Here is a 26,643-nt window from a genome sequence, read left to right on the forward strand (position 1 = left end):
AGCCTCCTGAGTAGCAAGGATTACAGGTGTGAGCCACCAGCACTGCAGCAATAATGGGGTTTTTAAATATCACTACACACATTAGAAATCTTTGAGTTGTACAGAATAGCCTTAGCATTTAATGTTTATTTAATTTTGTATTCATTTATTTACAGTTTTCTAAAAGTTCCACCAGCAAGGTACATATTGACTCAAATCCTAACCAATATTAGTTATCTCTATTTTTGAATTTTTGTTATTACTGGATGCAAGTGATGCCAGTATATCAGTAGTTCCCTGACTAGTCATAATCGAAAGTGATTTACTCCTCCATGGTAAGGTCCATTTTTCATACATTTTTTTTCTATTCACAAGTTCAATTTCTAAGCACTGTATATAGTTGTGTATTCATCCTTTGCATCAGCAGTATAAGTATCTTGTTGTTTTTTTTTTTTTGAGTCCAGTCGTGGGGCCTGAACTCTGGGCCTGGGCGCTGTCCCTCAGCTCTTCAGCTCCAGGCTAGTGCTCTACCACTTGAGCCACAGCGCCACTTCCAGCTTTTTTCTTTTTGTTTATGTGGTGCTAAGGAATCGAACCCAGGGCCTCAGAGGCATGCAAGGCAAGCGCTCTACCACTGAGCCATCTTCCCAGCCCTTGCTTGGGTTTTTTTTTTTGGAGGGTCTGGTCGTGGGACTTGAACTCTGGGCCTGGGCGCTGTCCCTCAGCTCTTCAGCTCAAGGCTAGCGCTCTACCACCTGAGCCACAGCGCCACTTCTGGCTTTTTTTACTTTTTGCTTATGTGGTGCTGAGGAATCGAACCCAGGGCCTCATGCATGCAAGGCAAGCACTCTACCACTGAGCCACCTTCCCAGCCCGCTTGGGTTTTTTTGTGTGTGTCCTTTTTTAATTTTACAAGGATTCACTGTAGAATAGCAGGATAAAGCAGGGAGGAGTGAGTGGGGGAGTTTGGGGGAGAAGTATTTTGTTCTCCCCATGCAGGAAATGGGAGTAAAGGCTCAACATTTTGTCTTTTATATAAAATTTTTCATTTTGTTTAATATCATTCCTAGCTCTAGATTTTGGGAATACAGTTTCCAAGATTTTCTTGCAAGATTTTTATTATATGTGGTTTTTTTGTGTGTTTAATCCATCTGGCATTTTTATACAGAGCATAAGATAGGGATTCAGTTTTACTTTCTTCCAGATGGGTTACCAGTTTGATTCTTTTGTTTTCCTCAGAAAGCTCTACCATCTTTGTGATAATGGAAATTCTCATATATACCAGGATGGTTCTGTTACTGATGTGCTTATATATTCCTGTTCTAAACTGTTTTTTAAGACTTTGAGTTATATTCTAATATCTGGTAAAGCAAGCCTATTTTCAGTGTTTCTTGTTGCATGCTTGACTATTTTTGCAAATTTAATCTTCTGTGAGAAGATTTAAAAAAAAAAAACTTATTTAGCCAGTGAAGTGACTCACATCTGTAATCTCAGCTGCTCAGTAGGCAGATTCAAGAAGATAACTGCCTGAAATGTCGTCTTAATTAGAATGTGTATGTGGTAGTGTATACCTGTGATCTGAGCTATGAGGGAGGTAGTATGCAGTAGGATCTCAATTTGATGCTGGCTCTGGACAAAAACTTGAATGCCTACCTGAAAAGTAATTTAAAGAAAAAGGACTGGGGATTTGATTCAAATGGTGGAGCACATGCCTAGCAAATAGGAAACCCTGAGTTCAAATGCTAGTATCTAAAAAAAGAAAGAAAAAACTTACCAACCTAATTACCCCAACACCCTGCAGTATAAGTATAATTCTAATCTGAATTGTATTTAATTTACATATTTATGGCGGTATAAGTTTAGATGATTTAAAATATATGAGATATGTAGATTATATGCAAATAGCCCAGCATTTTATATAAGAGACTTAAGCATCCATAGATACTGGTATCCAACAGGGGTCCTGGAACCAATACTTTACATACTGTGGACCGCTGTAATGTTTGAGTTCTGTTCAAAACTTAGGCTGCGGTTCTACCATTTCCTAACTAGATAGTTTTGCTGTATGATTCTATAAGAAATAATGTTGTGAGTGATCTATAGAACTGTATTGCCTGCTTCCGTATAGAAATTGTCATATTCCTAGCCGGGTGCTGGTGGCTCACGCCTGTAATCCTAGCTGTTAAGGAGGCTGAGATCTGAGGGTCGCGGTTCAAAGTCAGCCTGGGCAGGAAAGTCCGTGAGACTCTTTATCTCCAATAAAAACCACTAGAAAACCAGAAGTGGCGCTGTGGCTCAAGCAGTAGAGCGCTCGCCTTGAGCTGAAGAGCGCAGGGACAGCGCCCAAGCCCAGAGTTCAAGCCCCACGACCATCCAAAAAAAAAAAAAGAGAGAAAGAAATTGTCATATTCCTGTTATATTATTGTTTGTGAAAATAATTTTAAGCTCTCATATTTCATCTCTGAGATTATTTTCCCCTCTAAGAGACTTTCTGTGTGTTTTATCTATGTAGAGATTTCTAAAGATTTCCTGATTTATAAGAATATAAACCAGGGCTGGGAAGGTGGCTCAGTGGTAGAGTGCTTGCCTTGCATGCATGAGGCCCTGGGTTCGATTCCTCAGCACCACATAAGCAAAAAGAAAAAAGCTGGAAGTGGCACTATGGCTCAAGTGGTACAGCGCTAGCTTTGAGCTGAAGAGTTGAGGGACAGCGCCCAGGCCCAGAGTTCAGGCCCCACAACTGCCCCCCCCCCCCCCCAAAAAAAAAAAGAATATAAACCTATTAGGCTTGGCCATATTAGAATTACTGGTAGTGGACAGTTAATTTTATTAGCATCAATTAATTGCTTTCAATTAATTGTTTTTGAAAGGATTTTCATTGTGCTATTTTCATACATGCATATAATGTAATGTACTTTGATAATTCACCCTGACTATATTGTTTTTAGTTCTCCATTTCTGCAACCCTTTATCTAACCCCAGCCCACCCCACTCTCCTGCCTTTTCACAGACTTTATTAGGTTTCTTTTCTTTTTGGGGGGTTTGAACTCAGAGCCTTCACTTGCCTAAGTCAGGCACTCTACCACTTGACCTGTACCCCAGCTCCCATCAGTAGGTTTCAGTATGCTGTGTTCAGACATTATTTGACAATTTTTAACCAACAGAAAAAAAATTTTTTTTTTTGGGTCCGGTTGTGGGGCCTGAACTCTGGGCCTGGGCGCTGTCCCTCAGCTCTTCAGCTCAAGGCTAGCGATCTACCACTTGAGCCACAGTGCCACTTCCGGCTTTTTTTTTTTTTTTTTTGCTTATGTGGTGCTGAGGAATCGAACCCAGGGCCTCATGCATTGCAAGGCAAGCATTCTACCACTGAGCTACCTTCCCAGCCCCCCAACAGAAATTTAATTTGCTTCAGTGTAATACAGATTTAGTATTGCTTATCCAAAATACTTGAAAACAGGAACATTAGATTTTAGAGGTTTTCAGATTTTGTGATATTTTACATAGACTTCACTGATTGATCATCCCTAATGTGATGAAAATAAAATGTGAATGCTCTCAAATCTCACACATTTTTAATTAAAATTAGGATTCAAAAAATTGAAATTTTGAGACATTTTAGGATTAGGGATGCCTAATCTGTAATTATAGGTAAATCCAGTTGTTCTTATATAAGCAATCTTAGTGAAACTTCTGTTGTATTAGGCCTTTGTTTATTCAGTGCCAGTCCTGTGCCAGTCTTAAGGATATATCCATGAATAAGATAAATCTGTCCATTGATTTGCAGGAGTTTTTCATCTAACGAGATGCAGGCAATTAATTATAAACAAATAGAATAGATTGCTTCAGAGTGTTAGAAAAAAGAATATATAGTGCTGTAGTCCAGATAACATAAAGGATTTCTCATTTGTTTTCTAAAAGGTCTCTAATTCTGAAATCATCTAGGAAGTGAGTTGGAGTTAGAAAGGGAATAGCATGTGTTCAAAGGTGAGAAAAAGCTTGTCAGTTTCAAAGTAGGAGTATAGATAAGGCTGGAGGTAGGTAAAATCTTTAAGGACATCCAAATGAGTCCAGTAGGCAAATTGTAAACAGAGGGAATTCAGAACTAATGTCCAGTCTAGAAATCTAGGCAGAGCAACTATGTGTATAGAGGAAATAATTGATGTCCTGACATTCATCTTTTTTTTCTGGTACCTTAACTTCCTTGTATATGCATAGCCTTAACGTAGTTGAGCAATGCATGACGACATTGTATACAGAGAACTGTTATGTGCCTTAAAACTGTAGTGCTAGATACTAATAGCTTATGACTTTACTGCTAGCTACTCAAGGGACTGAGATCTGAGGACTGCCGTTTGAAGCCAGCCCAGGCCTAAGACTCATCTCCAGTTAACCACCAAAAACCCAGAAGTGGAGTTGCAGCTCAAATGGTAGAGCATTAACTTTGAACAACAACATCAAAAAGCTCAGGGACAGCACCCAGGTCCTGAGTTCAAACTCCAGGACCAGCACCAAACAAACAAACAAACAAAGGCATATAAGCTAGGTACCAGTGGCTCACGCCTATAATCCTAGGTACTCAGGAGGCTGAGATCCGAGGATCTAGGTTCCAAGCCAACTGAGAGAGGAAAGTCTGTGAGCCTCTTATCTCCAATTAGCCACCAGAAAACCAAAAGTGGCACTGTGACTCAAAGTGTTAAGAGTACTAGCCTTGAGTGCAAAAGCTTGGGGACAGCAACCAGGACCTGAGTTCAAGCCCCAAAACCAACAAAACCAACAAAAAAAGTATATGATTAAAAAAAAAGAATAAAAATGAAAGTCCAGGGCTGGGAATGTGGCTTAGTAGTAGAGTGCTTGCCTAGCATGCATGAGGCCCTGGGTTCGATTCCTCAGCACCACATAAGCAAAAAGTAAAAAAAGCCAGAAGTGGCGCTGTGGCTCAAATGGTAGAGTGCTATCCTTGAGCAAAAGCTCAGGGACAGTGCTCAAGCCCTGAGTTCAAGCCCCAGGATTGATCAAAAAAAAGAAAGAAAGAAAGCCCAATCACAATATATTTCTACTTAAATATACAAACCTCAAATGTGTTAAAATACCAATGTTTATTTTCTTTTGCTCTATGGAGAACTGATAATTTTGTCTAGAAAAAAAATGAAAGTTCATATACACCCAAAGGAAAAAATAACTAAAACTACCCCGTTCCCATATCATCCTACTTCCAATTACCTGAAAATTAATCATTTATGATGTTATCAGGGGAAAAAACACAAGAAATCCCAATTTGCATTTTTTAAAGTAATTAGAAACCAGGTTGTCTGTTTTGATATTCAAAGACTTATTTATACAATGAAACTTCCTGGAACTTTCAAGCCTGTTTGGGAATGGGTAATTTACCTTTGTTTTTTTTGTTTTTATATTTGTACTGACTTGTAGTGTGGTCTAGAAGCAAGAAATGATGCCTCAAAACTACAGGCCAAGACTAGGGGATGTAGCTCTGTGGTAGACTGTTTGCCTGGATTATACAAGGCACTGGTTTCATTTCCCCAACACTGAAAAAAAGTATCTTGAAAAAGAAAATAACTACAGGATAATGTTAAATTCAGAAACGATTTCTCCTCTACGTATGTGCTACGTTTTTTTTTACTATCAGATTAGGCAATATTAATTTTTCTCTTGAAAAACTGGTTTTAAAGTTTCTTCATTTAAATTAGTCAATATTCAGTGAGTCATGAGAAAGAAAATCATGCTAAATATTTAGCCTTCCAACTAGAACTGTGTGTGTGTGTGTGTGTGTGTGTGTGTGTGTGTGTGTGTGTGTGTGTGTGTGTGTGTGTGTGTGTGTGTGTGTGTGTGTGTTGGTGGTGGGCCTTGTGCTCAGGGCCTGGGAACTGCCAACTAGAACTGTGTGTGTGTGTGTGTGTGTGTGTGTGTTGGTGGTGGGCCTTGTGTGTGTGTGTGTGTGTGTGTGTGTGTTGGTGGTGGGCCTTGTGTGTGTGTGTGTGTGTGTGTGTGTGTGTGTGTGTGTGTGTGTGTGTTGGTGGTGGGCCTTGTGCTCAGGGCCTGGGAACTGCCAACTAGAACTACTTGTACAGTGAAACTATGACAACTTCTCAGTTGCCATGCACTGTTAACGTACTTCCTTTCTTTAACATTGTTCTTTGTTCTTGGGGAAATGCTATAAGAAAATAGGAATTTCCTCTCTCGATTGTCCCTCTGCAAATGTGTGTCAGTCTAACTCCCAACTCTGCTCTGGTTACTACCCGTTTTCCTTGCTTGCCAACTGCCTGGATTATGCTTATCTGCTAATGGGGGATTCCAGACAGACGAGGAAACAGCCTTCAAGTGCTGCACAACAGCATACTAAGTCATTCCCCGTTGTGCAGTCTGGAAATCAGGGAGCACTTCTGGCAATGAATGCTAATGAGCTGCTAAAGATGCTCAAGTGTGCGTGCACACATGCGTTTTCTTTCCCCTCCCCCTTTCTTCCTTTTCCCAAGCCCCCTCTTCTCCTTGTTTCCCCTCCTACTTTTTTTATCCCCTCCCTCTGTGTCTCAGTTCTGCAGTACACAGGCTGAAGCACATTCCTGCGCTGCAAGGCTTTCTGTTAAGGATTTATGTGGTCTTTGTTTGGATTTCAGCATGCAGAATTACAGGTAACACTGAAATTGAGCTAAAAAGATACATTCTGCTAAAAGTATTTTCAGAGGTAAATACTTTAATAGAGAGAGAGCAAGATATCTTGGCTTAATTTTGTTAATGGCAATTATAATGAAATGTTTTCAGAATTGCTAGAAGCAGATTTCTTTTCTCCCCTCAAAAGGGTCAAATAAAAGGAAATAAGAATAGATTGATCTGTGATTGCTTTTCTTTCATGCTGATCCTGAAAGGTTAGTGTTGCCGATCCTCCTCTGTTGGAGACTAGTTATGTGGGTGCTAGCAAGAATAGCCATAAATTGTGGTGTCCGGAGGGGTAGAGCGGGAAGGGTAAGGCTGCCCTGAGCTAGCTAGGTTCTTTGATTAGGGCATTGGATACAAAATGTAAAATACTCTCTCCTTTTCTTCTATCAGCTGTTCAGAGGAGACTCATTGCAACTCCTGCTGAAGCTCCTAATCTCCCTTCTTCTGCCCCTTACCCCTAACCTCACTTGGCTTGAAGACATTGTCCCCCAAGGTTGTCTTACTCCCCTGGTGCTATGTGTATGGTGAATCTGGCACTATGGCCACATCTGGGACTGGCCAGACAACTGCTGTTGGCTCTCCTTATTCCAAGAAAGATATAAAGGGGAATTGCACTGCAGGCAATGCACCAAAGCAGCAGCATCGGGAGCCTGGGGACTGAGGCTCCTCTGCATTATCACACACACACACAGCTGACCGCGATGACAGCAGCTGCTCCTTTGAACTGTTGGCAGCAGCCAAGCGGCAGCATGAAGTGAGAGATCGCTCCTGAGCTCAAGATGAACTCCAGCTTGGATGGTAATCAGAGCAGCCACCCTTTTTGTCTCTTGGCATTTGGCTACTTGGAATCTGTCAGTTTTTGCCTTTTGGAAGTGATTATTATTGTCTTTCTAACTGTACTGATTATTTCTGGGAACATCATTGTGATTTTTGTATTTCACTGTGCACCTTTGTTGAACCATCACACCACCAGTTATTTTATCCAGACAATGGCATATGCTGACCTCTTGGTTGGGGTGAGCTGCCTAGTACCCTCTTTATCACTCCTTCACTACCCACTTCCAATTCAGGAGTCCTTGACTTGCCAGATATTTGGTTTTATGGTGTCAGTTCTAAAGAGTGTCTCCATGGCCTCTCTGGCCTGCATTAGTATTGACAGATACATTGCGATCACTAAGCCTTTAACTTATAATACCCTGGTTACGCCCTGTAGATTACGCCTTTGTATTTTCCTGATTTGGCTGTACTCCACGCTGGTCTTCCTGCCCTCTTTTTTCCACTGGGGCAAACCTGGCTATCATGGAGATGTGTACCAGTGGTGCGCAGAGTCCTGGCACACTGACCCCTACTTCACCTTGTTCATCGTGATGACGTTATATGCCCCTGCAGCCCTCATTGTCTGCTTCACGTATTTCAACATCTTCCGAATCTGTCAACAGCACACAAAGGAAATCAGCGAAAGGCAAGCCCGCTTCAGCAGCCAGAATGGGGAGACTGGGGAAGTACAGGCCTGCCCTGATAAACGTTATGCTATGGTCCTGTTCCGAATCACTAGTGTGTTTTATATCCTCTGGTTGCCATACATCATCTACTTCTTGTTGGAGAGTTCCACTGGCCACAGCAACCGCTTTGCATCCTTCTTGACAACCTGGCTTGCTATTAGTAATAGTTTCTGCAACTGTATCATTTACAGTCTGTCCAACAGTGTTTTCCAAAGGGGACTAAAGCGCCTCTCAGGGGCTGTCTGTACTTCTTGTGCAAGTCAGACCACAGCTGGAGACCCTTACACAGTTAGAAGCAAAGGCCCCCTTAGTGGGTGTCATGTCTGAAGGGGCTCCGAGGCTCTGTGTGTGTGTGTGTGTGTGTGTAGAGAGAGAGAGTGTGTATTATGGTTTTAGCTATCTTTTTTTTAGTATCTGTATTCCTATTTCTCTAGGAGGTCTAGGGCAGAATACTTGGACTCTAAGCAGTAGCGAGCAAATGTTCTATACAAGTATGAATTAAGTTTATAGAAATGGTTTTCTAAACATGATTATGAACCAAGAAGGCTCAGAATCATGAAGAAAAAATGCTTTTGGTTCCAGTATTTGAAATGTCATGGAAGTGACTACAGTTCTCAGATTTAAAAGGAATAAAGCCATACCTAACACTTCAGCTGCCATGACTGAACCTGGGTGTGAAAAGCGTCAGCATTCTAAAAAGTCATCCTTTTCTTGTCGATTTTCCGGATTCTCCCCAGCTATTTGGACTTCACATGCAATTGGAAACTTTCAACAGGAAATACTAAAACATATCAATGTACTAACAGCATTTTTATTTTTGTTTTATATCTATGCCAAAATATAAGTATACTATGAATATCAACACTTTGTCACATGTCCAAATGCTTTGTGTTGTGTTCTCTTAAGAGACATTTCAATAGGCTAAGAATGTGAACACTTAAACATTACTTTTAGAATTTTGCAACGAGCCCTGAAGCCTCAGTTCATGCAAACTGAGCTATGTTTTGTGCTGTGCTTCACAGAGCTCTAAGACACATGTACATAGAATTGATTGTGGTGCAGTGCTTTTGCCTTTTGTTTCTATACTGAGAATATTTGAATTGTGAATTAGGTTTCTCCTTTAAGCAAAATGTATTTAAATAAGCTAAAAGTAAATTATAGACTGGTAGCTGTGCAATTATAATGGTGAAAAATATATAACAATGTGATTTTAGTGTTACCTATTGTTTTTATGTAAAGACTTTTGAAATATTAGATCATTAAGGTTTTGGTGTCATAAGCAGTGTAGTGAAGAAACAATACACCATTGACTATAGAAATAGAGTCCAGTGATAAGTAAGTGTTCATACATGCAAAGCCTTGGATCCAGTTCCTAGCACCACAAAAAATGTACATATATATGTATGTGTGTGTATATGTGGTAGAGAGTGATACACACTGTAATATATTGATTTTTAACGTAGGGAATTGAGATGTTTTCTTTGTGGCTAAACAGAATCAACTGATGTAGTAGTAAATAATTTAGAAAAGCATTTTTTCACTTAGTGTTAAGGAATCTGCCTTGAAAGGTGGGGGAATTCTAATTAATCTAGTGAGTTTTTTTTATTGCTATTCTCTTTCTGAAAAAAAAATGTTTTAAGATACTTTTCCTAGTAGCTTTTTTTTTTGTTTCCAAAGAACTAGGAAAATCTATAGGATATTATGATTATATTGAATTATTATAATTAGTACGTGTGTTTATATGTAGAACTTTGTTTAAAAGTGATTATCTTTCAGCAGGAGGTTTGTTCTTCACAAGAGGGAAAGATGTATGGCAGCTTTAGACATTAAGAGTATTCTCTATTTTTCTTCTGGTTTTAATTTTTAGAAATCTTCAAGAGAAATCTCTGCCTTTGGCTAGATGTTGTACATGTGATATTCAGTGAGGTGGAAATGGAAGAGACCCAAGGGACATGGGTTAGTGGATTTCTGAGTCCAAGAAAGGACATGGATATTTATAAAGTGGACTAATATGCTTTGACTTTCCATCCTGATGTTAGAATTCCCGTCCTTTTGTAAGTAAGAGCAGTGCTCCTTTTGGGTGTTTTGTGAGTTTTTTTTTTTAAACCCCTGCTATGGAGCCCAGGACCTTGCACATCCTAGGCAGGTACTCTACCAACTGAGCTATATCCCCAGTTGATTTTGTTTTATGTTTTAGACATTAATATGATTTTTAACCATCAGTATCTTGTATTTTAAATTTCATTTTCCCCAAGGCTTGCCTGTGCTTTATGTTTAGTCTTAGCATATTTGATTTTAAGCTATTCCAGAATCTAGAATTCATACTGAAGTTGTAAAGTTAAGAATGGTTTTGTTGCTTGGTGCCAGTAGCTCATGTATAATCTTAGCTTCTCAGGAGGCTGAGATCTGAGGATCTTGGGACTGGCACTGAAAAATAAAAAGTTGTTTTGGTAAATTTCCATTTCAAATGGAGAACTTTCTGGTGGGTTCTAGAAGAAGACATGGGTTATAGTGATTGCATATTTCCTATTAACAGATTAAAAATATTTCTTTTCATGTATACTATAAAGTGTAAACTTCAGAATTTTAGATTGCTAATGAATTTTTAGTGACAGCAAATAGGGGAATCTTTTTTTTTTAAGTCGGTCGTGGGACTTGAACTCGGAGTGTGGGTGCTGTTCCTCAGCTCTTCAGCTCAAGGCTAGCCCTCTACCATTTGAGGCACAGAGCCACTTCTGGCTTTTTCTGCTTACGTGGTGCTGAGGAATCAAACCCAGGGCCTCATGCATGTGAGGCAAGCACTCTACCACTGAGCCACCTTCCCACCCAAATAAGGGAATCTTATAGGTCTTAATATTTATAAGAAACTTGATTTTAAGTCAGTAGTTTTACTTTCTTAAAACCAACAGACTTTTGTCTGGATGCCAGTGGCTTACATTGATAATCCTAGCTACCAAGAGGCTGAGATCTCAGAATCATGGTTCGAAGCCAACCCAGGCAAGAAAGTCCCTAAGACTTTTATCTCCAATTAACCAGCAAATTTGGAAGTGGAGCTGTATCTCAAATGGTAGAACACAAACCTTGAGTGTAAAAGCTCAGGGACAGCACCTAATGCCTAAATTAAGCTTTTTGTTTTTCAAGTGACTTTTGAAGGCAGTTCTTTCAATAACATCTTTTATAAGTAAATGTTTTCGTTCTTCTCCTAGTACCAGATTCTATTTTTATTAGAAACATTTTTTTTCACATTAGAATCTCTTGGTGTCTGAACCCCAAACTAAAGAAACTAAATAAGTAGATAAAGTGATTTTGTGCTGATGCTGGGGCTTGAAATCAGGGACAGGGCTTGTTTGCTCAAGGTTATCAACTCTACCACTTGAGCCACAGGTACACTTCTGGCCTTTGGGTGGTTAAGTGAAGCTAAGAGTCTCATGGATTTTCCTGCCAAGGCTGGGTTCTGACCACTGTCCTCAGTAGCTTGAGCCACTGGCACCTGGCTTGAACTCCTCTCTTGTTACATTGGTTGTGTGTACATGTGTTGAGTGAGGGGATGGTGAGGACACGGCCATATAATCTTCAGTGGGTAGGTCATTCGCTTCATGATATACTTGGAGAGTTTTCTTTTTAACCTGGCATAGTTAATGCAACATTTGATGACATTTGTTGAAATGCCTATCTGACTAGTTCAGAATAACTTTTTTAAAGTGTATTTTTAGACTCAGATATCTTGGATAGCTCATTTAACTTTATATGGTATATGACTGGCATCCAAAGATGTATAGGCTTTTAGAGATAGTATAGAAATTCTTTCATAGTCCATTTTAAAATAAGATTACACTTAATTAGTGAAATGCTAGTGGCTCACATCTGTAATATTAGCTACTTAGGAGGACAAAACCTGAAGAATTGAGGTTCAGAGGAATCAAGGACAAAAAAAAAATCCATGAGACTCCAACTCCAATTAAATCAGCAAAACACTGAGCGAGAGGCATAGCTCAATGGTAGAGAACCAGCTGTGAGCAGTAAGGCAAGAAAGAAATTAAGATACAAGTTTAAGCCTTGGACAAGGGGGGAGGAGGTTATATACTAATCGTTTTACTTATAAAATAGTTCTGTTTTTTAATGCAGTGATTCAGGAGAGGTGGGCATTTTGCCTCTTAGAAATGGAAAAGTAATTACAAGTGGACAGGAGAGAACATAATCTTATACCAGAATGGGTGTTTGAGTTTTTCACGGACTGGCTGACTCTCACTCAAAACCCTATTTTGGGAAAGGTTTTCTTTAAGCTTTATTGCTGGATAAATTCTTTTTGGACCTTTTATAAGGGCTTTCCCTTTGTACTTGAATAATTGTCTCAATGTGTTAAGGATTAGGAGAACTTGAATTTTCATACTATGAATGCATTGTCTATCTCTTTGAACTTGAAAATGAGGCAACAGGGTTATAGACTCACAGATAGTAGAATGGTTTGGGGAAGTTTTCCTCAGCTTTTCAAAGACTTTTGTGAAAATTTTGCACAGTAACTGTGGTAAATGTCATGACTTTTCTGATTATGTGTTTCTATATCATAACAGATTTGTGAAATAAATTATTGAATACCCAAATATGTTATATGAACAGATTTGGGGGAAGTTTAGACTGTTGTGGCTTTTTTAAGTCTTCACAAGTCATGTTACATATTAATTTTTACATAAGTTTTTAATTTCTGGTTGAAGAAAAGCTAAATGTGTCCTTTTATTAAGTGTGCATAATTAGGTTCCATCTCCCACCATTGCAAAAATACATAAAAATAAACATGCATATTGTTAATACTGTTTTACAGGCCCCAGAAATACTGCAGATATTTCTTATGGCTACAAAATAGTCATTTGGCTTTCCATGGAAAGTTAGGTGACAAAAGGTTATATGCTAAAAAGATAAACTTTAAGGGTTTAAAAATTGAGGTTTCTGTTAACTGATTAATTAGGCTCAAATGAGTCACTTCCCCACACCTTTAACTTATTCTGTAAAGCAGCTAATATTCCTTTTGTATCTCATAGAGTTACTTTGAGGATTGAATTAAATAATGAATGTGAAAGTATTTTGAAAATCATAAAGTGCTTTGCAAATAAAATGATTATTTCTTATATATGCCATGCTTTTGGGTATAAGGAAGCTGTATGTCATGATGTTACCTCATGTTAAGATTTTTTAGCTCAGTGGTAGAGCAATAGCCTTGAGCACAAAAGCTTAGAGACTCCACCCAGGCCCTGAGTTCAAGCTTCAAGAGCAGTGCATGCGCACATGCGTGCACACCCACCCACCAAGTTTAGTACTGTACTACAGATACTTGATTCATTTTTTCCAACTTCCACTACACACATGATACCTTTCAACAAATCTAAAACATTAGATTTTTTTCTTGCTTTTTGAGGACCATTTGCTTTTCTATAGGCAGATTTTTACAAAGTTAAGGACAGGGAAACAGCAGATCATGGAACAATTAAACACAGCTGACAGTAAGGTGGGACTGAGTGAGAACTGTGTAATGAGCAAATGCTAATTTTAAAAAGAATGTTTTTTCTTTTTGTCGGTCATAGGGCTTGAACTCTGAGCCTGGGTGCTGTCCCTTAGCTCTTCAGCTCAAGGTGAGCACTCTACCACTTGAGCCACAGTGCCACTTCCAGTTTTCTGGTCGTTAATCGAAATAAGAGACTCATGGATGTTCCTGCCTGGGCTGGCTTTGAACTGCGATCCTCAGATCTCAGCTTCCTGAGTAGCTAGGATTACAGACGTGAGCCCTCGGGGGCCCAGCTTAAATTTTTTTTTTTTTTAGATTTCTTATTTCTTTCTCTTGACAGTACTGGGATTTGAACTCGGCCTCATGCTTGCTAGGATAGCACTTTACCACTTGAGCCCTTGTTTTTGAGATTTCTTTTGATTTTTTTTCTCACAATCAATGTTAACCTGCAAATAAGGCAGACTTACTTTATAAAAATCATATCACATTATTACTTACTATTATTTTGTGCTCTACAAGAGAATACTAATTTAAAGATTTTATTCATAAATAGGAATGAGGGGCTGGGAAGGTGGCTCAGTGGTAGAGCGCTTGCCTTGCATGCCTGAGGCCCTGGATTCAATTCCTCAGCACCACATAAGCAAAAAGAAAAAAGCGGAAGTGGTGCTGTGGCTCAAGTGGTAGAGTGCTAGCCTTGAGCTGAAGAGCTGAGGGACAGCACCCAGGCCCAGAGTTCAGGCCCCAGGACCAGACCCTCCCCCCCCCAAAAAAAAAATCCCCATAAATAGGAATGAAAAACACTTAAAAATGAGAGAGCTAGAAATGGTTACTTCTTTGCAAAGAATGAGAATAATTCATTATAAGCTCTTACTGTTTGGCCTTTATATCATATTATTTTTATGAGGTATACAAACCACACTTAGGAAAAAGTGAAACGAGTTTTAGCAGAAGTAAAGGAAGGTAGGATAAGCTTACAGCGTTCTGAGCACTTTGATAGAATAGGAAATGAAGACATAAGAGCACTGTCAATTGTGGCTTTCATAGAACATTCCCATTCCCCATCTCATTTCATCTTCCCCAAAAGGTGGAATAAAACAGTGTTTTCCCTACCTCACAATGTGGGAACACCGTTGTGGCTGTAAGACCTTTGTAGTTCCTATTCCCCTATACCACCATTTTCATAATTATCTATATGGGTCTGGAGATTTTTGAACTTTGAATTTAATTTTGTCATGGTTCTGGGGTTTGAACTCAGGGCTTCACTCATGCTCGGCTTGTTTGCTTGGCTTCCTTGCTTGGCTGGCACCATACCACTTGAGGCATGTCTCTAGATTGACTCTTTGCTGGTTAATTGGAGATAGTCTCACAGTCCCTTCTGCCTAAGCTGGCCACAGAATGCAGTTCTCCAGGTCTTATCTTCCTGAGTAGCTAAGATTATAGTCTTGAGCCGCTAGCACCCACTGAATTATTTTTAGCAAAAAAAAAAAAAAAGAGTAAATACTAGAAAACATGCTTCTTTTACTTTATATATGTTATGGGAAAAAATATTTAAAAACAGGCACACAGTGCAATACATATATATGAACATACATATAGCATGTGTGTTTTCTTTGCTGGCATCACAGTATCTGTAATACAAGACCCGGCATTAATGTTTTGTTTGTATGTGTGTTTGCTAGTACCAGAGCTTGAACTCAGGACCTGGTGCTGTCCCTTAATGTTTCTCCTCAAGGCTGGCAAAAGTGGAGCTGCAGCTCCACTTTCGGCTTTTAACTGGAGATAAGAATCTCACAGACTTTCCTGCCTGGGCTGACTAAAAACCTCAACACTCAGATCTCAGCCTCCTGAATAACTAGGATTGCAATCATGAGCCACTATCACCAGGCTAAGACCTGGCGTTCTGAGATCATGAGAGGAATGCAGGGGGCTGTCTGGTGTCCATAGATAAGATACATTTTCTTAGAAGACAGTGTATGAGCTGGGCTAGGCCCTTTATAGAGCAGCTGTCTATAATCTGATTCCCCTCCTTACTCATCCTCCTTCTTGAGTGATACTGACATAAAGTATCCCAGTAGACAAGATTTAAAGAACCCAAAGGATCAATAGACAAAGGCTCTAGAGAATAATGTGATCTACATTCTGCCAAACAATACATAAACAAACCCTTTGCAAAGCAAAAGGCATGCCTTTTTAAATTATCATGATTGTAGTAATTCAATGACAGATTTATTGGCTTGTTATAGAAGATTGTATTGGCTTTGAACAAAATAGAGTTAATAGTCTTGCCAAAATACAACTTAAAATTCTATCAGCTTTCAACAGTGATTGAATAAAGTCAGTATCGAGGGGAGAACACACGGGTTACAGCTTTTAGCCGTGATTTATTTCTGAAATTTCTTTCAGCAAAACAGAGGAAACACCCACTGTCAAGACATTTATTTATAGCTAGACACCCACCCCCTAAAAAAAGAAAGAAGTCCATATGTGGGTGATGACTTTGTTGGATGCTTGGACGCACAATGTGACTCAAGCCTTTTTCATTTTTAATAGTGTCTCTTTTTTCATGTCATGATATTTGGAGGAATCAAAACCATTCCTCCTTAAGCTCTATTAAAATTATGGATGAACATAATTTTATGGAGGAAGTATACTGTTGCTCATAGAGAACTGGAAATAAAATTTAAGGTCTGCTTACATCAATTAATATAGTAATGTTACCTGTCTGAACTTCAGAAGAACCCTTACCTTTGAATGGTGAGATGCATGTCGCATCAGCAGTAAGATTTTTGAAGTGTTTATATTACTGTGGCTACTTTATATTGTTTATACTATTAGATTTTCTTTGCCAGAGATAAAGAGGAAGCTAGTGAAGAGACTGTGGATTTTGAAGTCTCTGGCCCTTGGTTTTTTATTTCATAAAGTGAGATAACCTTTCATGTAGAATTATTTGTGAACATTGGATACTATCACACTTTAAGGTTATAGATATATGCTCATTGTGGCATCAAAAAACTCCCAGCCATGCTGGGAAGGTGGCTCAGTGGTAGAGTGCTTGTCTCACATGGATGAGGCCCTGGGTTCAATTCCTCAGCACAACATAAACAGAAGAACGCCAGAAGTGGCACTGTGGCTGAAGTGGTAGGGCACTTACCTGGAGCTGAAGAGCTGAGGGACAGCACCCAGGCCCAGAGTTCAGCTTCCACCACCAACAAAACAAACGAACGAACAAAAAAACAACTCAGCTGGCACCAGTGTCTCATGCCTATATCGTAGCTACTCTAGTGGCTGGGATCTGAGGATCATGGTTCAAAGCCAGCCCAGGCAGATAAGTCCCCATGAGACTCTTATCTCCAATTAACCGCTCAAAAACTGGAAATGATGCTGTAGCTAAAGTGGTAGAGCTCTAGCTGTGGCTCAGGGACAGCAGCCAGGTCCTGAGTTCAGGCCCCACAACTGACCAAAAAATCCTCAGTAATCTGGATGCCAGTGGCTCACGCCTGTAATCCTATTTACTCAGGAGGGAGGATCACAGTTCAAAGCCAGCCAGGGACAGAAAAGTCCATGAGACTCTTATCTATAGTAAACTACTCAGAAAAAGCTGGAAGTGGCTCTATAGCTTACATGGTAGAGCACTAACCTTGACTACAAAGAGGCTCAGGGACAGTGCCTAGGCCCTGAGTTCAAGCCCCAAGACTAGCGGGGGGGGGGGGGGGGGGTAAAAAATTGCTGCTATTACTTCTTGGTCATGCAGTGACTTTAGCACCTGCAAATTGACACATGCCCTGAGTGAAAGTAGAATGGCGTGATATGCTGCTCTCACTCAGGGATTGTAAACCTCTCAAGTCTTGCCCTGATCATTTGCTCCTGTTCCTTCTAACTGGTGCTATATGTGTTTTGTCCTGCCTTTAAAGAATATTTTGCAGAAGATTCAGTGCTATACAATTCTTGGACATTAAATATAGATAAATTATTTAGAGTATTTAATTAAGAAACCTTTGGGGCTTGCAATAAGAACTTTAATAGTGAAGTTGTAGAGAGGAAATTTGGTATGGTAAAGAGGTACCACTGTCGGGGCATTTCAAAAAATGACTTGGGGGGGCTCTGGGAAGGTGGCTCAGCAGTAGAGCGCTTGCCTTGCATGCCTGAGGCCCTGGGTTCCATTCCTCAGCACCACATAAGCAAAAAGAAAAAAGCTGGAAGTGGCGCTGTGGCTCAAGTGGTAGAGCGCTAGCCTTGAGCTGAAGAGCTGAGGGACAGCGCCCAGGCCCAGAGTTCAGGCCCCACGACCGGACCCCCCTCCCAAAAAAAGTGAGTTGGGTCTGGGCACCAGTATACTCAGACCTATAATCTTAGCTACTTAGGATCTCCTAGATCTCAGGAGGTCTGAGGATTGCAGTTTGAAGCCAGCTCAGTTTGTGAGACTCTTTTATCTCCCGTTAACCACCAGAAAACCAGAAGTGGAGCTGTGGCTCAAAGTGGTAGACTGCTAGCCTTGAATGAAAAAGCTTGTGGACAGCATCTGGGCCCTGAGTTCAAGCCCCACTACCAACCTCCTTACCCCACCCCCCGCAAAAAAAAAAAAGAGTTAGATTTATGAGAAAATTTTGACAAATGATATTTTAATCTTCAAAGCCCTGATGAAGAGGGAAGCCATTTATTTACTTAAGGAATAAAGAGACTGTGTAATGTATCGGGATTAAAAAGTATATGCTTATGTTGAAGACAGATTTCGTCCTGTCACTTAATAGTTGTGAGAGCTGGGATGAAGTACACAATCACTCTGTACGGAGTAAATGAGCTAATGTGTGCAGTGCTCTTATCACAGAATTTTGTATACAACAACCACATGGTGCCTGATAGTTGAAGAGCAGTGTAGCATGCGTGGAACAGTTTTCAAGTTGAGGCTGTAATGAAGAATAAGGATAAGGAGATGAATTGGTAATACACAGCCTGGAATCAATGACTAACAGATTGATTCTACTTAGGAATTACAGGTAGACCCGAGATTTTCGCAAAAGGGAGTGACAAAAATAGGGAATTCTAAAAGGATGGAGCTAAAAGGGGTAAAACTCTTGATTTGTCCTTTCACCAGTAGGGAAAGGGGAAACCCAGGGTAGTGACAAAGTTAATTAGTTGGAAAGCAGACTAGAATCTAGGCTTTGACCTCCCTTTGACTCTGTCATGTCCCTGTCAGGAGCCTTCTTCAACCTTTGTCAAAGTGCTTAGAAAATAGGAATTTCTAGCTGTTTGGGAAATAAAGCAAGCCTGTGATAACTACTGAGGAAGCAGAGATCATGAGATTATAGGTCAAGACCACCCTGGACAAAAAGAAGTTTATGAGACTTCATCTTAACCAGTGGCTAAGCACTGTGGCACAGACCTATTACATACTCAGCTACCAGAGAAGCACAGTGGCTGAATGGCTGGGTGGACTTGTGCACACCTGTCCCCTCAACTACATGAGAATGCACAAGTCAGAGTAAGGCCCTGCTTTGCCCAGGCATTATCTCGAAAATAACCATTGCAAAAAGTATGTTAAGTGATAGAGTACCTGGTTAGCAAGCACAGGGCCCCCAAGTTTAATTCTCCTTACCATTAATTTATCTGATAGCTTAATGGTGAAATAAGATAACTGTTAAATAGTTATGCTTTTTAAAAAATATTTGCACAAGTTCCCCCTGAAAGCTATGTTAAAAATATATCATTAGTCAAAATTCAAAATATATGGATATATTTCGTGAATGCTGACCTTGTATAGAATTCTGAATGCACTTCAACAATTTCTTGAGGTCTTTTGTGGATATTATTCATACAGATTCTTAGTGGGAACCAGTATGGGCAAGGAACTTTCTAGGATTTTGAGTTGACTAGTAATATATTTAGCTACCTTTTAGTTGCTATATGTTCTTGCCGCTCAGTAAGCACAGTTAAATCTCTGACTTAAGGCTTATTATTTCCAGAAGACACTAACTTTTTGAAATAAACTTCAGTATTTTGTAAGCATTATGAAACATTCCTAAACATGTTTCAGGAATCATTATGTATGGGTTGGCGGTGTGGCTCTGGTGGGAGAGTGCTAGCTGATGAGCAAAAGCATCAGACACTGAGTTTGAGTCGCAGTTTAGGGCAAAGAAAAGCAAAAAGAAATCTTATAATTTATCAAGTTACATTAAATACAACTTGAAGAATTTGGAACTTGGTCCCAGGTATGAGTATTATGTATGGCCTATTGTATATTATTTGTATGTGATAATAAAATAGTACAGTTTTATTAAATTGCATTAACCTTACTGAGTACATTGATAATGCAGTTTATACTCAGAAATATAAATAACCAAATTGAAATATGTGTTTGAAATTCATTACAGTTATCAAAAATACTTGTTAGTTGTATGTGATAATTTTGTACTATCTAATTTAGCTGATTCATTAATTACCTCTTTAGCCCTACTACTTCCCCATCCATCACTTCCAGTTTTTTACTCAGAATGATACTTTGGTCGCTTTTATTAGGTAATAGTTGTTGAGTATTTCCAGCTTCTTGAGCTACATAATGAGCCTCAGTAAAGGAAAATCAACAATGTAAAGCAGGGATCGGTTGAGAGTACAGTTAGCATTTCTGCCTTATCTATACATGATTTGAGACAGCTTTGCCAAGCATTGAATTTCTTCCTGTGGGAAACTTGAGCCCTAAAAGGAAATGAACATAGCTAAAGGGCTCTTGTCACAGGGGACTTAGATTTATTTTTAGAATGGCACCATAATGCCATATTTGGATTGAAACAATGTGATAGCAGTAAATTGTTATTAAATAGAGAGCTATCTTTTCTAGAAGAAGTCAGCAACTTTTCTATTATCCTGTTTGCCATAAATTCAATATAATATATTCAGCCTATATAATTTTAAAGCACATACTAAAGTTAGAGGTGCTTATTTAGCAACATTTCTAGATTGGGCTCATTGAGTCTGGTTTCTACAATTATGACCAAAATCAGAAACACCTTCAGTGAACTCCATATTCATAGGAATGCTTTGTATTTAATGTTACTGGAGCTTTGGAAGTGAAATTTTAAAACATTAATTCCTAAATATCTGAGCAGTACTTCATGTATTTAACTATGTAGGCATCTCTGATTACACAGTATGGCTAACTTTTTGGTTTGCCTGTTTGGTATAGGTTATCTTTATTGGAAGGTGGGAGGGGAGTAAAGAAGTAGAGGTATTTGGAGTCATTGTAGCTCTTTGGTTGGCTTGAAATGGAGGAACTCCTTACTAAATGACACAATGATAGCAGAGAAACTCAAATGAATTTTTACCTCAGAGAAAGGACTTTAAAACAAAAAGTATACTACGTAGCATAGTTCTCTTTGAACTGAATAGTCTTCAGGTGAGTGTCATAAGTTAAAAAAATCTTATTTTATTGTTTATATTTGTGTCACTATTTCTCCTACCTTATTTGTCTTCTTTATAATTTTATTTGCTTATAATAAAATATATTGGTAATGCAGTAAATTTCTTCTCTTTTATTCTCTGCTCTCCTCTCCTTTGCAGTACTGGAGATTGAACTCAGGACATCACACCACCCTTGCTAGACTGGTGCTCTACGTTCTTGAGCACACCTCCACCCTCTGATTATACACCATTCATTTTTTAATTTCTAATGTAGATCCCCACAAGGGCATTAAGTTCCAAGTGGAAAAACCTGCCAAATACACTTTTTTTCTGTTTGCTTCTCTTCCAACAATGGAAATAAGTCAACATCATAAATCTCAAATCTGGTGGGAAAGAATTGCCATTTCTATGCCACCCACTTTCCATATGGCATTCCTTTTACATCGCATAAACCTGGTGAGAAAGGGACCGTTGTATAGCTTTCATAATTAAGGACTCAAGGTTTAGCTTAAGTGACTTGCCCAAAATCATGCAAATTAGGAGGAGGAAGAGGCAGTGCAAGGAGACAAAACAGCCTGGCCTTACATTTTAGGTCCCGACCATAACGCTGTGATCTAAGTAGAGCACCAAAATTATGTCTTCTCTATTCTTTGTCAGAAGTTCAGCTCTAGTACCAGAATCTGAAATGCATTTAATTACCTCCATATTCAGGGAAGTATAATTCTAATTTACTTTATATTTGATGTGTTAAGAGCTTTGGATATGAAATTTCAAAACATTAATTACTGAATAATCTATGCAATGCTTCACATATTTAAATCTGTAGAGAACAATTTCCTTTATCTTTTTGGTGCCACTTTTGAGTTGTTTGTAGATTTTCATCATTATCAGTTTTATTGCTGTCATGAGTTTTGCCTCCAAGAACAAATCACCAAGGTAAATAGACAAAGCAGTTAATCTACCAATGAATTGGGTTTCTAATAAAACCCAATTTGCTATTGCATTGGTGTGGAAGAACACTGCTGGACAAAAGAGATTTCACAGCAGCTAGTTGAAAGGTAGAGATACCAACTGCAGCGGAGCTAGTCATGGAAGGGCCAGGGAAACTGTATTTGTATGAAGCCTATGTGTGTTCATTGCATTCCTGAAAGCTAAATTTAAAGTGAAGATGTTTTTCATTGTCATTGCTAGTGAATCCCACTAGTCATGTTTATTTCTAGAATTTTTGTTATTTGACTATGAAATTACATATGAGGTATTGTTTAAATTGTTTTAGACAAACACACTATACCTCACATTACATAAGTACTGTGCTTCTTTATTTACCAAATTAGAAAATTGCAAATTATTAAAAATAGATTTGAAAGATGGAAGAAAAAAAGTACACCAGGCTATGAGATCCTGTTGTGTGAAATTATGCTGGAATTTGGGTTCAAGTTTCCTGGAGACCAAAGCAGTGAAGACTGGGTCATTTTCCGTGGTAGGAAAATACCTGTAATTCTTTAGGATACCACTTTTGCTAGTAATACTCAACAATGTGGTAGGAAATATTCTCCCTACCACAAAATACAAGGTTTCTCTACCATATTTTTCCTTTTTTTTTTTTTTTTTTTTTACAGTTTCAAAGCATGCTAATACTGTAATTTAGTGAAGGTGGTTATATGAAAGAGGCCAAGATAATTATGGTCTAAAAATATATCTAAGGAGCAATGAGCCCTAATCAAAGAATACATCTCAGAATGTTTAAAGCAATGCTGATTTTTTTTTGGGGGGGGGGGGGAATAGGACAGGGCAGGAGGGAAGATATGGAGTCATGAGGCTTAACTCAGGGCCTGAGTCCTGCCCTGAGCTTTCTTACCCAAGGCTAGCACTGTACCACTTTGAGCCACAGCATCACTCCCAGTTTTCTGGTGGTTTATTGGAGATAAGAGTCTCATGGACTTTCCTTCCCAGGCTGGCTTCAATCCTTGGATCTCAGCTTCCTAAGTAGCTAGGATTACAAGTGTAAGCCACCAGCAACTGGCTAATGCTGATTGACTGATTGATTGATTGATTGATTGATTGATTGATTGATTGATTGATTTTTGTGCTAGTGGTGGGGTCTGAACTCTGGGCCTGGGTACTGTCCCTCAGCTGGTCAGCTCAAAGCTAGCGCTCTACCACTTGAGCCACAGTGCCACTTCCGGCCTTTTCCGCTTATGTGGTGCTAAGGAATCAAACCCAGGGCCTTATGTATGCAAGGCAAGCACTCACCACTGAGCCACCTTCCTAGCCTCTGATTTTTTTTAATACTTTTTTTTAACTGAAATTATTAAGATATGTGCTGTTGAAGGTCACCTAATGTCTTTTCTTTGAACATCTGCCCCTAATAATGTATAGAAGAGCCTCAGTTCAGACTATTTTAATCTTTTTTTTGTATCAGTCCTGAGACTTGAACACAGATCCTGGCACTGCCCCCTGAGCTTTTGTGCTCAAGGCTGACATTCTATCATTCTGCCACTTAACCACTTCCAGCTTTTTTGGTATTCAAGTTGGAGATGAGAGTCTCACACTTTGCTGTCCAGGCTGGCTTTGAACCGAGATCCTTGGACCTCTGCCTTCTGAGTAGCTGCAATTAAAGGATGAAACCACCAGAGATAGACATTTACAATCTTCTTGAGAAAATACATACAAGCCTTTGCATAAAGTGCCAGAACATTTATGGTATCCTATAAATCATCTCATTAAATCTCAATCTAAGAATACTATGCATAACTTCCTTTAATTTTATAAAAATTCCTTGCAGACATGAAAGGATATAGTATTTGATTTTATAAGATAAAGCTATTAAGAAACAAAGTGATTATTACTGCTTTTCCTTTATCACCGTTTTAGCTACAAATGCTCTTCAATATATTACCAATTGAAATTAATTTCTAGATTTTGTAGATTTTTGTAGGCAAGATTTTGGTTTTACACAGCTATAAGAACAGCCAGATCTATGGCTCTGACCTGTAATCCTAGCTACTCAGGAGGCTGAGATCTGAGGATTGTGGTTTAAAATCAGCCCAGCTAGGGAAGTCTGTGAGACTCTTTATCTCCAGTTAACCACCTAAAAACTAGAAATGGAGCTGTGGCTCAAAGTGGTAGAATGTTAGCCTTGAGCAACAAAGCTCAAGGACAGAGCCGAGGCCCTGAGTTCAAACCCCATGACCAAATATATACATATATACATACATATATATATATACACACACATATATATATATATAGAGAGAGAGAGAGAGAGCTTTGATCTACTTAACCTTAATCCTGTTTTGTTAGTTCTACTTAAACATTAAGTGATATTAAGAATAATAAGACTGACAGTAATTAACAGATGATTTTAACTTAGATTCTCAGTCTTCATTTACTTTTAGGTGTTGGACTGGATCCCTTCCATTTTTTTTTCTGCCCTTTAAAGACCAAGTCTTTAAATAACTTATGTAGCTAAATTTTTTTAAAGGAGATGAAACTAGAAAATAGTTATTTTATTCCTGAAAATGTATTATATAGATAAGGCATTGGCCAGACAGTAGTATGTACCTGTAATCTTAGCCCTCAGGAGGATCTCAAGTTTAAGATCAGCCCAGGTACGTAGTGAGTTCCAGGCCAGCCTTAACTACACAAGAACTTTTCTTTAAAAAAAAAAAAAAAAAAGCCCAGTTTTGTGAAACATATCTGTAATCCCAGCTAAAAAAACAAGAGTATCATAGTTCATTCATTGTTAGACTGGGCAAATAAAAGTACATGCTAACCTGTCTCAAAAATACAAACGGCATCTTGTTTCATGCCTTCAATCCCAGCTGTATAGAAGAAGGAGGTAGGAAGATCATGGTCTGAGGCTGGCCCTGAGCGAAAATACAAGGACCTCGCTAAAAATCAAAAAGATATGGAGCTATGTCCCCAGTGGTAATGCTCTTGCCCAGTAAGCATAAAGCCCTGAGCTCTAACTCCAGTACCACACACGAAAAAAGATAATATAATGTGTGTGGGGGAGAGGGGTTATTTTCTTTTTCTTAAGTATTACATGATGGGTTTTATAATCTTCTAGATTAGTTTTAAGTACTATTTCTTTGGATCAACATACTTAGGACATAATCAACTCTATGCTGGTTATTTCCCATGGCAGCCTTCCACTGCCTTTTCTTTGTTTGGCTATTTTTTTTTTCTTCCTGTCATTCTTAGTTTTCTGTTTTTCAACTTGACTTTACAGTGAGTATGTATTCAAAGGGTTTCCAGTTCCCACTACCTTACTAATCCTGAGAAGTTACACAGTGGGCCAATTCTCACAGTAAGATGTAAAAATAGACATCCAAAAGGATTACAGAATGTGGTACTAATAGGCAACTTTTAGATGGAGAGAGGAAAGCAACACAATGTGTGAGAGAGGAAAGCAACACAATGTTACCATTTCCTTATATTTTATCTGTACAAACTATCTTAGAACCTTAAAGTTGAAGGAAAAGCTTCATTTTTTGCATACTCTAAAATACCATTGTAATTGGGGTCAAGAAAGGAGTCTGAAATTTAGAGTAAGCACATTATTACTACTGAGCATATATATACAGCATTGATTTCATACAAGATTTTTATTTGATGTTATGTGTGTGGAGGGTAGGTTCTGGTACTGGGTCTTAGACCCAAGGCCTGGCTAATGTCCCTTAACTTTTTTGTTCAAGTCTGGTGGTGATCTATCACTGAACCACTTCTAGTTTTTTGCTGGTATATTGGAGATAAGTCTCATAGACTTTGCTACCTGGGCTTGCTTCAGTCCAAACTCCTCAGATCTCAGCCTCTTGTGCCCCGCAGTTTCACAAGTTTTATTCCACCAATTCATTCCATTTTATTGAATGCCTTCTAAGTGCAAATGTATATACTTGGACAGCATAGTCTGAATACTGTATGATAAGGAAGCAGTGCTTTTTTTCTTTCAACAAACAATTTTAAAGAACATTGTTTAAGCCAGGCACTGGTGGCTCATTCCTGTAAACTTTGCTATCCGGGAAGCTTAAATCTGCGGATTTGGGCCTGAAGCAAGCCCAGGTGGAAAAGTCTGTGAGATTCTTATCTCCAGTTAACCAGCAAAAGTCAGAAATGAACTGTGGCTCAAGTGGTACAGTGCCAGCCTTGAGCAAAAAAAAAAAATCTAAGAGACTATGCCCAGACTTTGAGTTCAAGTCTCAATACCAGCACAAAAGAAGTTAAAAAAAAAAAAAACTTTTTAAATCTACAGAACTATTATAAAATAATATAAGGAGTTCTCATCTTCTCTGTTATTACTCTACCGCTAACATTATAAATTGGTATTTTATGTTTGTTATAATTAATAGCTCAATTTTGATATGTTAATAGACAACATTCAAAACCTAATTTATATTGCTCTAGTGATTTTCATTTGTGTTGTTTGCCAGTCCTGAGGCTTGCACTCAGGGCCTGGGCACTGTCCCTATGCCTCTTAGTGCTCAAGGCTAGCACTTTACCACTTGAGCCAGAGCTCCACTTCCAGCTTTTCCTGAGTAGTTTATTGAAGATAAGAGCCTCATGGTCTTTCCTGCCCCAGCTGGCTTTGAAACATGATCC

At 38.9% G+C, this 26,643-nt stretch overlaps 2 protein-coding genes across 6 annotated transcripts in view; both read left to right on the forward strand.

Annotated features, from left to right (window-relative positions):
- Rabgap1 (RAB GTPase activating protein 1) overlaps positions 1–26,643 on the forward strand; it is a 156,022-nt gene that overhangs the window by 89,616 nt on the left and 39,763 nt on the right. The gene's annotated exons all lie outside the window — the stretch shown is intronic.
- Positions 6,524–8,889, forward strand: Gpr21 (G protein-coupled receptor 21). The gene is made up of 2 exons (XM_042678646.1): positions 6,524–6,626; positions 7,042–8,889. Exon 2 carries the CDS (start codon positions 7,431–7,433, stop codon positions 8,478–8,480), a length of 1,050 nt encoding a protein of 349 aa, XP_042534580.1. The 5' UTR covers positions 6,524–6,626; positions 7,042–7,430; the 3' UTR covers positions 8,481–8,889.

This window comes from Dipodomys spectabilis, unplaced genomic scaffold (assembly GCF_019054845.1).
Source record: "Dipodomys spectabilis isolate Male_0828 unplaced genomic scaffold, ASM1905484v1 ptg000046l, whole genome shotgun sequence".
In the NCBI taxonomy this organism is placed as follows: Eukaryota; Metazoa; Chordata; class Mammalia; order Rodentia; family Heteromyidae; genus Dipodomys; species Dipodomys spectabilis.